Genomic DNA, 14,649 nt, shown 5'->3' on the forward strand with positions numbered 1-14,649 from the left:
AAGTTTTTGCAAATCAAGTTAAATTAAATAAACAAAACAAACCGAATTTTAAAAAATTAATAAGATAGTGGAGGTCTAAAGTTTAATCATAATCAGTCTAATCCATCATGAACAGCTATGTTAAAAAAGTACATGTAATGTTTTATGCATAACAACTTTTATAAACATTTATTAAACATATATTTGTCGGCCATCCCGGGACTTAGTACGCTAGCGGTTATATTATATTTTACCATTTTCACTAAGAAAAAACGAGGAACTCGACGCGTTAAGGAACGAGACCTCTCGGTAAATGTATGATTATTTTTTTCTCCTTTTTAAGATAAGAATATACTTTGGTACAAGAAATATTTTTCTATAATGAGAATCTTTCATTAAAAGATTAATGTGAAACATTTTAAAAGACTTTTATAAAATGTTTCACACTAACCTTTTAATAAAAGTTTTTATTTAAAGTTAAGAATACGTATGTATGTATGTATGTATGTATGTATGTATGTATGTATGTATGTATGTATGTATGTATGTATGTATGTATGTATGTATGTATGTATGTATGTATGTATGTATGTATGTATGTATGTATGTATGTATGTATGTATGTATGTATGTATGTATGTATGTATGTATGTATGTATGTATGTATGTATGTATGTCTGTGTGTATGTGTGTGTGTGAGTGTGTGTGTGTGTGTGTATATGTATGTACGTACGTAAATTTGTGTGTGTATATATGTGTGTAATTATTTATATATGTTTGTTTTAGTCATGGATTGTGGTTCAGTTACTACCTCTTCAATTGATTCTGTATTTCAAGAAAAACAAGAAATCAGTCAGGAGGTTTTATCCAAAGAACAGCGCAATGCATTACTTAAGATTATATTCAAAGAGCACTCTTATGCACATCCTTATCAGTCTCTTTTCCAAATAAAGGATGGTAATTTAAATAAATCAAACTGTATTACATCACCCTTCTCAGTTTTAAAAGTAGCATCAACCATTTGGAATGATAAGCCAAGTAATGAAGAAGAAGAAATTGATGTTGAAAATGATTATTATTCTTCAGCAACTCCGACTGTTAGGTTAATTTTTATGTTTCATGTTTTACCTTTTAAGATTATTTCTACACTGAATTTTTTTAAAAAATATTTTTTTACATACATGTATAGCAGCATTATTAATACTATAAATTAATTTTAAATATTCTTAATCTCTCTTTAATTCAATTATTAAATTCTTGGGAAAATTTAGATATGATGTTATAAAAGCAAAATGTTTAATGGATGAAGTGGATGAATATTTGAATTCTCTATGGAAAGATATAAATAAAGATGAGGACAAGAAGATTGTAAGGTAAAAAGTTGCACAGAGAAATGCTTTTATTTGTTAAATAAATTTAGTTTAAAATTTCATTTTGATTTTATGTAATTCTTTATGATAAGTCTTTTTTTGGAAATGTAAGTTAAACTCAAATGTGTTAAGTTATGATTTTTTATCACATAGTAAATTGCTTATGTAAAGTTTTTTTATAGAATAAAAAAACTTCACATTAAGCAATTCGAAAAAAAAAAAAATCAATTCCTAACTGTTATTTCAAGAGATATTTCAACTGGTAAATACTTAGCACAGCAGAAGCAGAAAAATGGGCAGAAAATTAGTTTAAATTGAAGTCAAATTGCAAATAGTCAGTCTATCCAAAGATAACACAAAAAGTCAATGAGAAATGACAAGATTATGTGGTGTTTAAATATGCTGTGTTCAAACAACCCCGAAAAACTACAAACTTTCAAATGATGTAAAAGATTTACCAAGAGTTAGCAGGCCATAAAAGCTTAATTATAGGGATCAAAGGTTATTGTATCAAAGGGTGAGGGAAGATCCCAAAAATAGCAATCGAGAACTGTCAGCTGAGTTTAGTAATAAAGCTGTTTATGTCAGTGTTAGTTACAGCACCATTAGAAGGTGTATTAATAAAAAAGGTATTGTTTGTTATATTGCCAGAAAACTGCTTTTAAGATGGCAGATAGGATTAAAGGATGTAAGTGGTGTAAGGAAAGACTTCACTAGTCAGTAGATTGGCCTAAGATCATTTTTAATGATGAATCAAATTTTGAGGTTGTTAATTGTAAATCAAGATTTATTGATTAGCTTCAGAGAAATATAAGGAAAGATTTTGTGTACCAAGAGTTCAAGGCAGTGGTGGCTCGATAGTTATATGGGGATGCATTTCTCATAAGGGGATAGGATATCAAAATATTTATATAGGGAAAATTAACCAGTAAAACTACAGAGACTTTGAAAAAAAAGCTTTCACCTACTGCTAGATCATTTTTTGGTAGGCGTAAAAATTGAATTTTCCTACAGGACAGTACAATAGCACATACTGCCAACTCAGTGAAAGAGTGGTTTCAAAGGCAACATATTACTTTAAATAACATTTTTTTTTAAATTTTTTTTATTTTGGTTATATAATGTATTCCAAATAAAAGTTTTTTAAAAAATCTCCCTTCTTTTTTTAAATTTTTCAAAAAAGCGTAGAAATAATTTAAGTAATCACTAAAAAATCTAATTGATCTTACATTTTTGATCTTATATTTTTGATCTTATATTTTTGATCTTATATTTTTGAAAACCATTGTGTAATTACTTAAATAGTATTTATATTTAAAGTTATTAATTACCCAGCCTTACAGAAGAGTATACCACTGTGATATAAAAACTATTAAAACTTCTTTAAATAATAATTTTTGATTCAAAAGGTCATGACAGTTTTACCATTAAAGCCTATAACTCCATATGAGCAAACGTTTTTAGAATATTTATTTTATGTTTTCAAGCGTCAACTCCTAAAAAATGTAAAAAGCTGTTTTTGAAAAGTTTAAGTGCTATCTTTTATTAGGAGCTACAAGTTCTATAATTATGCACACATCATGCACAATAGTAGATGGTATTTAAGTAGTTCCTAACACTCCTTATAAATTAATTACTTTGAAATGATATAAAATTAAGAGTTTCTTAGTTGTTTTGAAAGTTTCAGTCTAAGGTAAACAAACTAAATGGTGGCCATTATGCAAATAATAGGTTTTAAAAGAAATTTTGTTAGTAAAATCTTTGTTAAAACCACATTGTTATTACTATTAATTGCTTCTATTGTTAATTTCTATTACTATTTAATCGCTATTTTTGTTAACTAATATTATTGAGACCATTTTAACAAATGCTAATCAAGCATTACTTTATATAATGGTAAATCCTTTACCATTAATATACCTATTAATGTACAATAAATCCTCTATATGTTACCCAAATCAGCTAAATTTCTAGTTTGGTATTACAAGATCATAATAAATTTTATAGAGGGACTATATTGCAATATAATAATTTCAAAAAATTGACTGCATAATATAGAGCAAACTATCTTACAGTTACCCTATATTTATGTAATTTAATTTTGATGTGAAATTGATTTCTTTCAGAAGTTGTACATGCCGAGAACAAACTGAGTTGTTTGACAGCATCTATAAAACTATCAATAACTATCAGCTTGCTAAACTGACTTATGAGAAGGTATTTAAAATAAATTGATTTATGAGAAGGTATTTAAAATAAATAAGATTTTTGTTAGCACAAGTTTTAAATTTTATCATAAAGTTTTTTTAAGTTATCATTAATATGCATTTTTTTATTTGCTCTTTTTTTGTTGTGTAAAGCATGTGAATGAACCTGTGTTGAGGAGATTAGCACTAGATAAAGCAACCAAGAGAGTGCACAAAGCATTTAGTTATGTTTTTTGGGTTAGTAGAAAGTTATTTAAAATTTATTGACTGTTTATCAAAGAATGGTTGATAATTGAACTTATTGTATTAAAATAGGATAATCCTTTGAACTATTGAGGTTATAAGGCGTATTGGAAAAAATATTCTGAACTGTCTTGTACTAATACTTATATAAAAAACATCTTTAGTTTGTTTTATTTTTTTTTTTATTTTTAGAATTCTAAGCATATTGCTTGGCTGCATGGAGTTTTGTTGGATGGTTTAGGATCATCATTATTTCTATGTTATTTGGAAATATTACAATCTTTGAAAAGAAAGGTATAAAATAAATGCACTGCTTAAAGTTTCAAAAAATTAGTAAACCTCAGTGATAAAGGTATTTCATAAAATAATTATGTTCTATGTTGTTGTACCTTTTGTTAACAATCAATTTGATGGCTTAATCTGTAAATTAGCCAACTCCATTTGTTGCAATTTTACAGGAATGCAAAAAAACCCTATAAAAAATAAAATATTTACAATATCCGTTTTCCAAAGTTCTATTTAGTGCTTTTTTTTTTTTTTTTTTGAAAGCAAGGAGTTGTTTAATTTTGCATACTCTAAGTGACAACCACACATATTTGAAAACATTAAAAAATGACTTTGGGTCAAAAGTGAAGTTAGCCAATTTGTGGGTTAAGCCATCAAATCAAGGAACAAATTTCATATTTACTGGTTCAAGTCACAGGTAGGAATATTCCTGCAAGGTGCCAGCCATTAAAAATCATCAATTTTAGTTTAACTTTGAAATAATTGCTGACATTTGAAAAAGGCATACACCATAATCAAAGTATAAAAATCAATTAGAGTTTCACCAAATTGTGTTAATAATAAAGTAGCTGAATATTAAATAATCTTCATTTTATCATTACACTTTGCACTATAAATAGGTCTCGATTTTGTATCACCTTTTGTTTACCAAAAATATGGTAAACTATTAAATAGTTTGCAATCCTTCATTTTGGTTATTTATAGTTTGCAATACCTTTGATTTAAGAATATTGTTATTTTTGAATTTTAGTTCTTGTTTAAATTGAAATAATTCTTTCTCAACATATGGCTTAAAAATTTTGTTATTCAGATTTGAAAACTGATCTTCATTTACAGGAACCAGAGTTGATTGAAAGAACTTTATTAGAAGATAAAACTGCAACAGAAAAAGAGCGATCTGCTGGACTCCCTAATTTATCTGCAAACCTCAAAAAGAGTTGGGATCCATCTGTGGGTTTGTCTACAAAATTAAATATTGTAAGTTTTTAAGTTACAATATTTAATTTTTGCTAATCTTGATAAGGAAAATAAATCTTTTATCAACTTAATTATCAACTTAAGTTGTTAATCATAAAAAAAACAAAATAAATACAAAGTAATACATGGACAGTTATCTTAAATAAATACAGAAATATCTCTCAAAATAAGAATTTTTTAAAAACAAAAGATTGTGACACAATAAGCTAAGAAAGATGATTTTGTTGTGTTGCACAATCTTTTAACATTGCTCATCATAGTGTCATGATGCTTACTAAGATTGAAGAAGTATTTCTTACTGAAAAATGTTCAGGAAGTAAGTATATGGTAAATATGAAAGAGTAAGCTGTTTGAAGTTTGGCCAATTTATTTTGCTAATATATGTGAAGTAATATACTTGCTTTGCTAATATATGTAAAAACTCATGTGATGCTACATTCCTTGACCTCAGCCCAAACCAGTGTTTAGCAAAGTATAATACCATGGGTCAATCTTATAAAACAGTTTACAATTGTAAATCAATCCAATGCTTGTAGGGACATTAAGTTATTTTAAATGTAAAAATTGTATATTTTTCATGAAAAATAATTAAAGGCTTTCATATGTTTTCAAGATCTCACTTTTTAAAAGTTTTAAGAAACTTATTGCGCCTACAAGCTTGAATTACGATCATAAACTATTTTATAACATTGGCCCCATCTTTAAGGTGTACTATGAGGTCAACTATATTGTAATTTTGTTGTTAATTTAATGTGAATATGTTGATAATGTTAGTGTATTGCAATTTATCAAATATTGTTCATTTCTGTGTTACTTATGCACAGAATTGAGTAAATTATTTGATAAATTACAAAAATACAAAGTTGAAAGGTTTAAATTTAAAACTTTAGAAATGTTTCAATTTTGAAAAATAATTTTGATCTATTTGTTTTGCTTTTTTTATGAATCTATAGGAAAAGTTTGCCAGCACTCCATTTCTTCTAATGATTCCTTCGGGTCCAAATATTGCACAGCAATCATCAAAAAGGAGTAGGTTTTGGAATAATCAGTTGGTGAATTTTGCTAAACCAATATCAATTAACATTCCAGCTTATAAAACACCAGAAGGTTATGTTGTAAAACTCTACTTGGAACATTGTATCAGTGCTATCCGTACTAAAATAAGTGGAGTATGTTGTTTAATAATTTTGTCTGATAATTAGAAACAGTAAGGATAAGTAAAGTTCACTAGCATCCTAAAAAAGCTCCAGTATAAAAGATATAATTTTTTTTTGTACTGAGGCAACACAAATTTTTCCAAGTATATTATTTTAAATTTTATCACAGCTAGTTCCTAAGCTTTCATCTTAAAATTTCAATAATTTTAATGGTAGATGCTCTTAAATAAAGTTTTTATAAGAATGTAATAAAACTTTTTTTTTATTAATTTCATGAAAAGTGTCGTCATTGCTTCCCAGAACGCCTTATTGTTTTAGTTGGTTGGGGTGTTGGTTCTTTAATTGCTCTTAAGGTTAGTAGTATTATATTTTTTTTCAATAATTGTTTCACGTTGTGGTATATGTCAATTTTGAGTTAAGTTGCTTTATATTCAGGTGGCTTTGCTAGATAAAGTTGATGCTGTTATCTGTCTTGGGTTTCCTGGTAAACAAGTACATAATAAAGAAAGTGAGGTACAAATGCCTTGATTTCATTTAGCTTGCTGTCTTTTTAATTATTTAAATTTGAAATAAGTAGTATGATATTTTCTATTTGATCCTTTTAATTCTGTTTTATGTTGCACTTGGAGGTGGTTTGGGCCGTCTTCTTTTTTGATGTTTTATTACCTCAGCTATCATGTCTGTTAACACATTTAGTTTTTCATTGACATCATGAATGTCTTGAATTTGTTTGTTGATTTCTTTCAGCTTTTCATCAATAGTTACCATACTTTCGTGTATATCTTATGTAACCTTATTTAAATTTCAGGAATATTGGGATTCATATTCAAAAGTTGAGTGTCCAGTTTTGTTTTTTGTTGGGGCTCATGGTACTTTATCATCATTAACAGAAACAGAGGTGAAATTTGCTCTATATAATCCTAATGCATCAATCATAAAGTTGGAATTGCATTTTTACTTTTTGTTTGTCAAACAGAAAGTTAAATGTTTTTTTTTGTTTTTTGTTTTTTTGTAGAAGTTACGCAAATCTATTAAATCAGAAACAAGTCTTGTGATTGTGGAAAGTGGTGATGACATGGTAAGTTTGTATATGTATGTATGTATGTATGTATGTATGTATGTATGTATGTATGTATGTATGTATGTATGTATGTATGTATGTATGTATGTATGTATGTATGTATGTATGTATGTATGTATGCATGTATGTTGTATAGTTTAAGTCATATTTTTTAGGTTACTCCATCATTCCAGCTTTTAACAGTTTGTTAGGTTTTTTTTTAGTTACGATTATCAAAAGGACTTAAAATGAAATTAGGGTTAACGCAGAATATGATTGATAAGTTAATTCAGGTTTGTTTTTATTCAAGTGCAAATATATACAATGAAAAACAGCAGATAAATATTTATGAAGAAACTTTTTTTCTTTAGGATGAACTCTATCTCTTCATAAAAAAGCTCTCTGTCTCATCGTTAAAGTCTCATCACATTAAAGAGCATTTTAATCCAAAGAAAAAAAAGCGAAAATTTAAAGCAGTCAGCAAAGAAGAAATCAAGATAATTCGTAAAAGGATTTTGCAAAAAAGCAATGCACTTCAACCATTAAAACTAGCTCAAATTCCATCTTCCAAGCCCCCTACAGACCTAACTTGTTCAAGTAATGATAAACAAAATCGTTCTGCAGGTCTTCTTACAACTGCAAATCTGTATTTAACCAGTACTACTTCAGAAGAAACAACTAAGCCTGCCTTTACTATGTCAGACCATCCTGTACAAAGTTCACCCAATCAACTTTCTTCAACAAAAATTCAAAACAAGAAAAATTTGAAAGAGAAAAACCGAAAAGTAAAGAATGTGTTTAAGACATCTTTACACTTGCAACCATCTGGTGAAAAGAAACATTGTCCTAATAGTTCTTATTTAGTTGATGATGTTTGTAATACAACCCCAAATGTGCATCATGGGCAGACTGGCTTGCTTGCATCAAGTAGTGCTGGACAAATCCAAGTGCAAGGAGGAAGTTTCTATTATCTTCCTCAAAATCATGCATCCCTGTGTTCTAAGAATGCTCATCTTTCTTCAGCTAATGTTTTTCCAAATTTAAAAAGTCAGTTGGTTTCTTCATGTTCTGGAAAACAAACAATAGTAGTTCATCCGACGTCACGATTTGTGATAAACCAGCCAACAATATCAAATATATCTACTCTAAGTTCTTCATCAACTCAGCTTGCTGAAACTAAAAATAATCCTGAAAATGCTACAACTCAACTGAATCTTAATAATATCTCTTCTAGCAATATGAAAAAACATCTATCTTCAAATGCAGCATCAGATTGTGAAGTTCAAAACTCTTTATTGGCAACTCCTCAGTCAAATCCCAGTATTCCAACAACATCGTTTGTAACTGATTTATCTCAAAATGATCTTAGATATTTGGCTAGTCTTATTTTAAAGCAGACAACTCAATCAAGTTCTTCAAACAACTCTCCAAATTTCATGACTACCACTACTAAGTTCTCAGCATTTGCAAGTGCTTCAGCCAACACTTCAAGTTCAATGTTTGTTGGAGTAAAATATCTCCCTTCATCATCTCTGTCAAAATCTCAATGTACGCCAAAATCTATTGTATCTTCAAACGTGTCTACGTGTATCGTGTCTACAAGTGAAAAGCTTTCAGTGTTTACAAATGTTCAAGATAATAGTTCTCATACATTATCAGTATCTCAGTGTATATCAAAAGTTCGACCAACAGGTGTATTAAGGAAAACACGAGTTAAGACACCGTACATGTTTACTGGCGTTTGTGGTAATGGTACTAATGGGAATTTTACATTAACATATAATTCTCCGTACCAAAATACGAAACCGGCAGCATTTCTAAACAGCACAAAAATCTCATCTTCTCAACCAACTTCTTCATCAGTTACATCAGCATATTTCTCACAACCAAAGTCTGAAAGTTCAGTTTTAACTCGTGCGACAAAATCAATTGTTTCCTCTGCAAATCTTAACTTTTCAAATATTTCTGAACCAATATCGTCGACAAGCAAACCTATTACACATCCTATTTCAACTCATTCTACTGGAGGTGCCTTGCAAGACAAAGAGAAAAAGCAGTTTACAAACACTATTTTAAAGAATATATTTGAACATAAACTTTTAGAAGCAAAATCTGATATTTTATCAGAGAAACAAACTGGATTAGACAAGCAATATCTATCTGAAAAACCTGTTAAGGTTGAAGATGAGCAGAGGACAGTCGACGAGCAGAAAAGAATGTATTCGGTGCTTCAAAACTTTTTGAAACAAACTTCTCAATCGTGCGCGGAAATAACGCGTACTGATAAGCTCAATATTTTAAATGTTGCTGCAGCAAATGGCACCAATGAAAATGTTACTTTACATAATTCTACTTAAACACTTCTCAATTATGCTGACAATTTGCACAGGTTTGTAATCTGCACAGGTTTAGAAGAATTTTATTAAAAGGTAGAGATTTATCTATTGGAAGTTGATGTAGAAAATACTCAGATTGTTGCTAATCCTTCATTAAATTGCTCTTACTAAATACATCCAACGTTTCAAATGAATGGATTGACAACTTCCAACATAAATCAATGCAAAAAATCAAATTTACACTAGTATTCTTAAGTAAATCACTGGTCATTGATTTAAGTGTAAATGCAGAGGTTATTGTTGTTTCAGTGAAGTCGAGCATTTTTGTCTTTGAAACATGCCCAGATAAAATGAAGGAAATGTCTCGACCAATAAGAGATTACGATTAAAAAAAAATGGATTGTGTAATTTTCATCCTGGAAAATCTATTCATATTACTGCTGAGAACTAAACGAATCTAAATCCAGCTCCTCACTTGGCTTTGTATCCTCCACCACCTATAACCAATAATTAAGAATATTAAAAAAAACTTAGCAACTAAAAGTGAGGAAATAAGCAATACACTTAATTCTAGAACGGTTTCTTATAAGAATGGCCGTAATTTTAAAACTGGCGTTAATAAAAAAAGAACGAAGAGCAACGCTGGAAGCTCACCTGAACTAAAAGTTGTTCTCGAAACATCTTGTGTCACAAGGTCGTGGGGTACTAAGAAATCCTACTGATAGCATGTTAAAATCAATTTCACCCAAATTAAATCCGATGAGTTATTTAATAAAACTGAAGAGGCATTGTTAATTAGACTTCCTCTGGACTTCCCTTCTAACGAGGAAGACGCATTCCAGCATGCGCGTAATCAAAGACTTAGGCCAATCAATGCTTATTTATCGCAGTCAGCTGATGAACAAACATCATTTTTGGAACACTTCGTGATAAAGCAGTTGATATATTGCTTAAAGCTGAAAATTGTTTTACTAACGGCGGCAGTATTAAAGAATTAGCCTTTCGACAGTCAGCCATTTTTTATGACTAATAGTATTGTGAATTTTAAAAGTACTTTGCTTTCTTTGAATAACTTAAAAGAACTCAGAATCTTTCTTTTTTTTTTTAAATATCTAAATAATAAAGAAGGTATTTATCTTAACAGGGATAATAACTGAGTGTTATATAGATATAGATATTAGGGACAATTTTGTGGACCATTTAAATTGGGAGCCCTAGGATGCAGCCTACCTTGCCTATGTGTTAGGACGGCACTGTTTATAAATGACTTAAGTTTTGTCGGACAAGCTACTTCAACACAGTTTATCAACCATTATTCCAGTATTATTTAGCACAGTTATCTAATAAATATGAGGCTTTTTGTATGATAAAACTTCTACTAACTTTATTATTACTATTTTTTTCTTTTTAGAAGCAATAAGTTCCTTACGAAAAAGAATTTACAGTGTAGATGCTCAGCAAAAAAAAAGTAAATAGAAAAGTTAAAAATGACTTTGTAAAGCAATCAGACCCTGCTTATTTTGGTATGAAACTCGAGGATCAAGAGAAATCCTGGGCTCTTCATAAGGTATGTTGAACTTGTGTGGATCGTTTACGTCAGTAGAAAAATTAAAGATCAAGATTTGGTGCACCTATAGTTTAGAGAGAGTCTAGAAACGTGAGAATATTTTTGTTGTAAATCTGAAAGGTTACTATTGCTGTAAGAAAAACATTTAGAAGATTTGAAACCAGCGACATTTGCCACACGATGCATAATTTTTTTAATAAAATGAAGCAGTTACTAGACCTTCCTACTCTATCAGCTGGAAAAAGCGAAATACAAACATCTCAATAGGGAAATATTCTATGGAAGTTCAATAGTAGAAAACCAAACAAATTCCAAACAAATCCCATTGAAATCCCGTGTAGCTCTATAGGGTCACATTAAGTTTTTTATTCATGAGTTACGTTGCATACCATGGGTTTTATGATTACTCCAAAGGTCCCACTTATTGGACCATGCAATCCGAATACTTTTCTGTGAGTCCCAATGGTTGAACCATAGATCCTAATGGTTACAACAGCAGCGAAAGTCTAAAAACATTACGAGCATTCAATCTAGTTCGGGAAAACATAGAATAGAAGAATCTGTCCATCTAGATGGTTTTTTATCTAATATTCGAGCGTTGAGTAATGGAGATTTAACTTTCCATCTTGAAGTAACGAAAGAAAAAATTTAATTTACCATAAAGACTGGCTACGTAAAATTTGAGTACTTTTTAACGGGTAATTTTTAAAATAAAACAGTCTAAAATTTCGGTTAATGTCTTAAATAAAAGCTACTGTGTCAAAGCTATTAAAAAAATAAAACATCAGTCTAAAATTTCGGTTAATGTCTTAAATAAAAGCTACTGTGTCAAAGCTATTAAAAAAATAAAACACTGGAAAAGAAATTTTTCATAGCTTTTTAAATGACGTCGAAACAAGAAAGAGCTCGCGAAAAAGTACTGCACAAGGTTATTTCGATTCCAAGCGATTCACATTCTTCAATCGTAAAGGCAACTAAAGTGTCTCGATCAACAGTCCAACGTGTGATTTCGAGATTCCGGGAGTCTAGAATTATTCAACGGGAGAAAGGTTTAGGAAGAAAACAAGGATTCCTCGATAAAAAAAAAATTAGTTGAGAACTTAAAGCGATCATTTAAATAAATTCCCAGCCTATCGGACAGAATTCGAGCTCAACGATACGGAACTCTAAGATCATTCGTGATGAAAATGCGTAAATTCTGTAGTTTAAAGTTTTTTAAAGTCATTAAAGTACCTAATCGCAATAAGAAACAGAATTTGGCTCCTAAAAAGCGAGCTAGAAAACTATTTGATTCGGTATGACAAATCAAAATGGCTGTCTTATCATCGACGATAAAACTTACGTCAAAACTGACTTAAAGATCAGACTTACAGATCCCAGGTCGCCAATTTTGTTTCAAACAAGCGATTTCGTGCTCAAGATAAGTTCATGATATGGCAAGTGATATGCATTTTTTCATTACTATGCACCATCAACCCCATCAGAGAAAAGTCTGGATTCGATGACATCGCCCGCAGAATTAAAAGAATATATATATGCGGAACAGACTTACCCATAAATGCAATCAATGCAATTGGGTGGTCGCAAATGGATCTTACCGAACCCATGGCAAATAATGTAATCACTACTGCAAGTTCAAGTGGGTCGACCAAGCATCATACCTCAACAACTCAATCAAATACATAGCAAAAATCGCAATTAGCCCTGATTGCTCAGGCTACGGAGTGGCCGAAGATGACATCAGGGATGACTTCAAAGATGAAGCCTAAAGATATAATAAACAATAATAAACATTATGAATATGAACTCTTAACAAGTAACAAAATAAGCAATTTGGAAACTACAAAAGCGGCAAATCAATTGGAGACTCTTAAAAAACAATGTTTTTTCAAATTTACTTAAGATTTAACAACGATGATTTTTAGTAGAAAGAATACCAAGCAATATCGAAGACGGAAAAAGAGGATGTATTAATTATTTTCTAACAAGAATAGTAGAGGAACAACAGGTCCTCAACCATCGTCTTTTATGTTACAACAATTAACTAACTGTTTGGCATACCGTTGTGATGATATTTGAAAACCTAGGGGTAATGAAACAACTGCTAGAAAGTTCACATACTCTACACACGGACGTAAATTACAAAAAAGCTATAAAAGTGGATCCAAGATCGTATTAATGTAATTAATGCCACTCATAAAAAAGAAATCTTCAAATGGCATCCACAAAGATAATCTTTTTCTGGCTATCATGTTATATAGTCGGTTGCAGAACTTGGTTTTAAAAAGACTTCAATAGGCATATCCACAGGAAAATCAGATTTTGGTTTTGTGGATTATGAAAATTTTTAGATCATTGATAGAATAATTTCTGCCTCTTCAAACCCATTAGTATAATAATTGGTGCCAAGTTCTCATTCTGATGTCTTGTTACTTACCACATACAGTTGGAATCTAAAGAAACCAGAGATAACTATAGAGTTTTTCGAGCTATTAATCATTTTACCTGGAGGTGTTGCACATTGCGAAGCACAATATCAAATGCCAGGTGTATTGAATAGGGAGCGATTGATATTTAAAATATCAATCTACAGAATCAAGATGTGGCTTTTCTGCAGCCAATTCAAAATGACTGCTTCCGAAGAACATTGTATACATAATTTTAACAAATCTATTCATTTACTAAACAATCCTATGATTTACAACTCCATAGATGTCGAGGGCCGAAAGTTCGGGAAAATTTCTAATTCGTGAGTTTGTACAACAAGTATGAAAAGAAATCAAATACAGAACAAAAGTGAAAGAGTTTTTGTTAAAGCCAAACTAAATCAAGAATAAAGAAATTCAGATGAAAAAGGTCAATGATTGCATGAATAATACAGTGACGGAAATGATAATAAATACATCATTGAATGCTCCTACTTTTAAATTTTTAATTTTATTTCTTCTCAAACATGTGTCGTATTCTAGTTGTAATATTATTCTGGGCGCTTTTAAACATGGTAAGTTTAATAAGTATTCTATGAATGCCCAGTTGATTTATAATTGACATAAGAAATAATTTAAATTAACATAAAAATTTAAAAAAATAAATGAATGAAACCAAACTCCTTAATTATTGTGTAACAGAAAATACACTAACTTAAAGTAATGTGGTGATATTAATGTATATGAACGAAAATATCATACGTCGGTTCTAACTAAAAATATTATGGGCAGAGAAGTGCATTATAACTCGACTGAATTCTTAGTAATCAGCAACTTTTAAATTAACTTTCGTGCCAAAGAGCGGTAACTCCATTAAGCCAATCAAACCTCTGATGCGTTTCCCATGACAATAACATGAAAACACGGGGTTTTTAAAAATGTTAAGGTATTTTAATAATTTTTCTATTTTCTATTATGAATCCGTGAATAAATTAATTTTACAAAAATAAGAAAAAACGTGACTTTTTAAAGTTGTCTAAC

At 30.0% G+C, this 14,649-nt stretch overlaps 1 protein-coding gene across 2 annotated transcripts; it reads left to right on the forward strand.

Annotated features, from left to right (window-relative positions):
• The first annotated feature begins 177 nt into the window (after positions 1 to 177).
• On the forward strand, positions 178 to 10,704 carry LOC145201553 (uncharacterized). Of its 2 annotated transcripts, none has more exons than XM_090083052.1 (14): positions 178 to 288; positions 766 to 1,081; positions 1,251 to 1,352; positions 3,476 to 3,566; positions 3,710 to 3,793; positions 3,992 to 4,093; positions 4,922 to 5,062; positions 6,016 to 6,231; positions 6,501 to 6,572; positions 6,655 to 6,732; positions 7,028 to 7,117; positions 7,235 to 7,297; positions 7,504 to 7,572; positions 7,651 to 10,704. In XM_090083052.1, exons 2-14 carry the CDS (start codon positions 768 to 770, stop codon positions 9,634 to 9,636), a joined length of 3,408 nt encoding a protein of 1,135 aa, XP_089939178.1. In that variant the 5' UTR covers positions 178 to 288; positions 766 to 767; the 3' UTR covers positions 9,637 to 10,704. The 2 variants fall into 2 exon arrangements, with proteins under 2 accessions (XP_089939178.1, XP_089939179.1); XM_090083053.1 differs by having other exon boundaries at positions 231 to 294.
• The last annotated feature ends 3,945 nt before the right edge of the window (positions 10,705 to 14,649 follow it).

Source organism: Hydra viridissima, unplaced genomic scaffold (genome assembly GCF_058129835.1).
Source record: "Hydra viridissima isolate aposymbiotic clone 2 unplaced genomic scaffold, HvirCarnegie_v1 scaffold_3, whole genome shotgun sequence".
In the NCBI taxonomy this organism is placed as follows: Eukaryota; Metazoa; Cnidaria; class Hydrozoa; order Anthoathecata; family Hydridae; genus Hydra; species Hydra viridissima.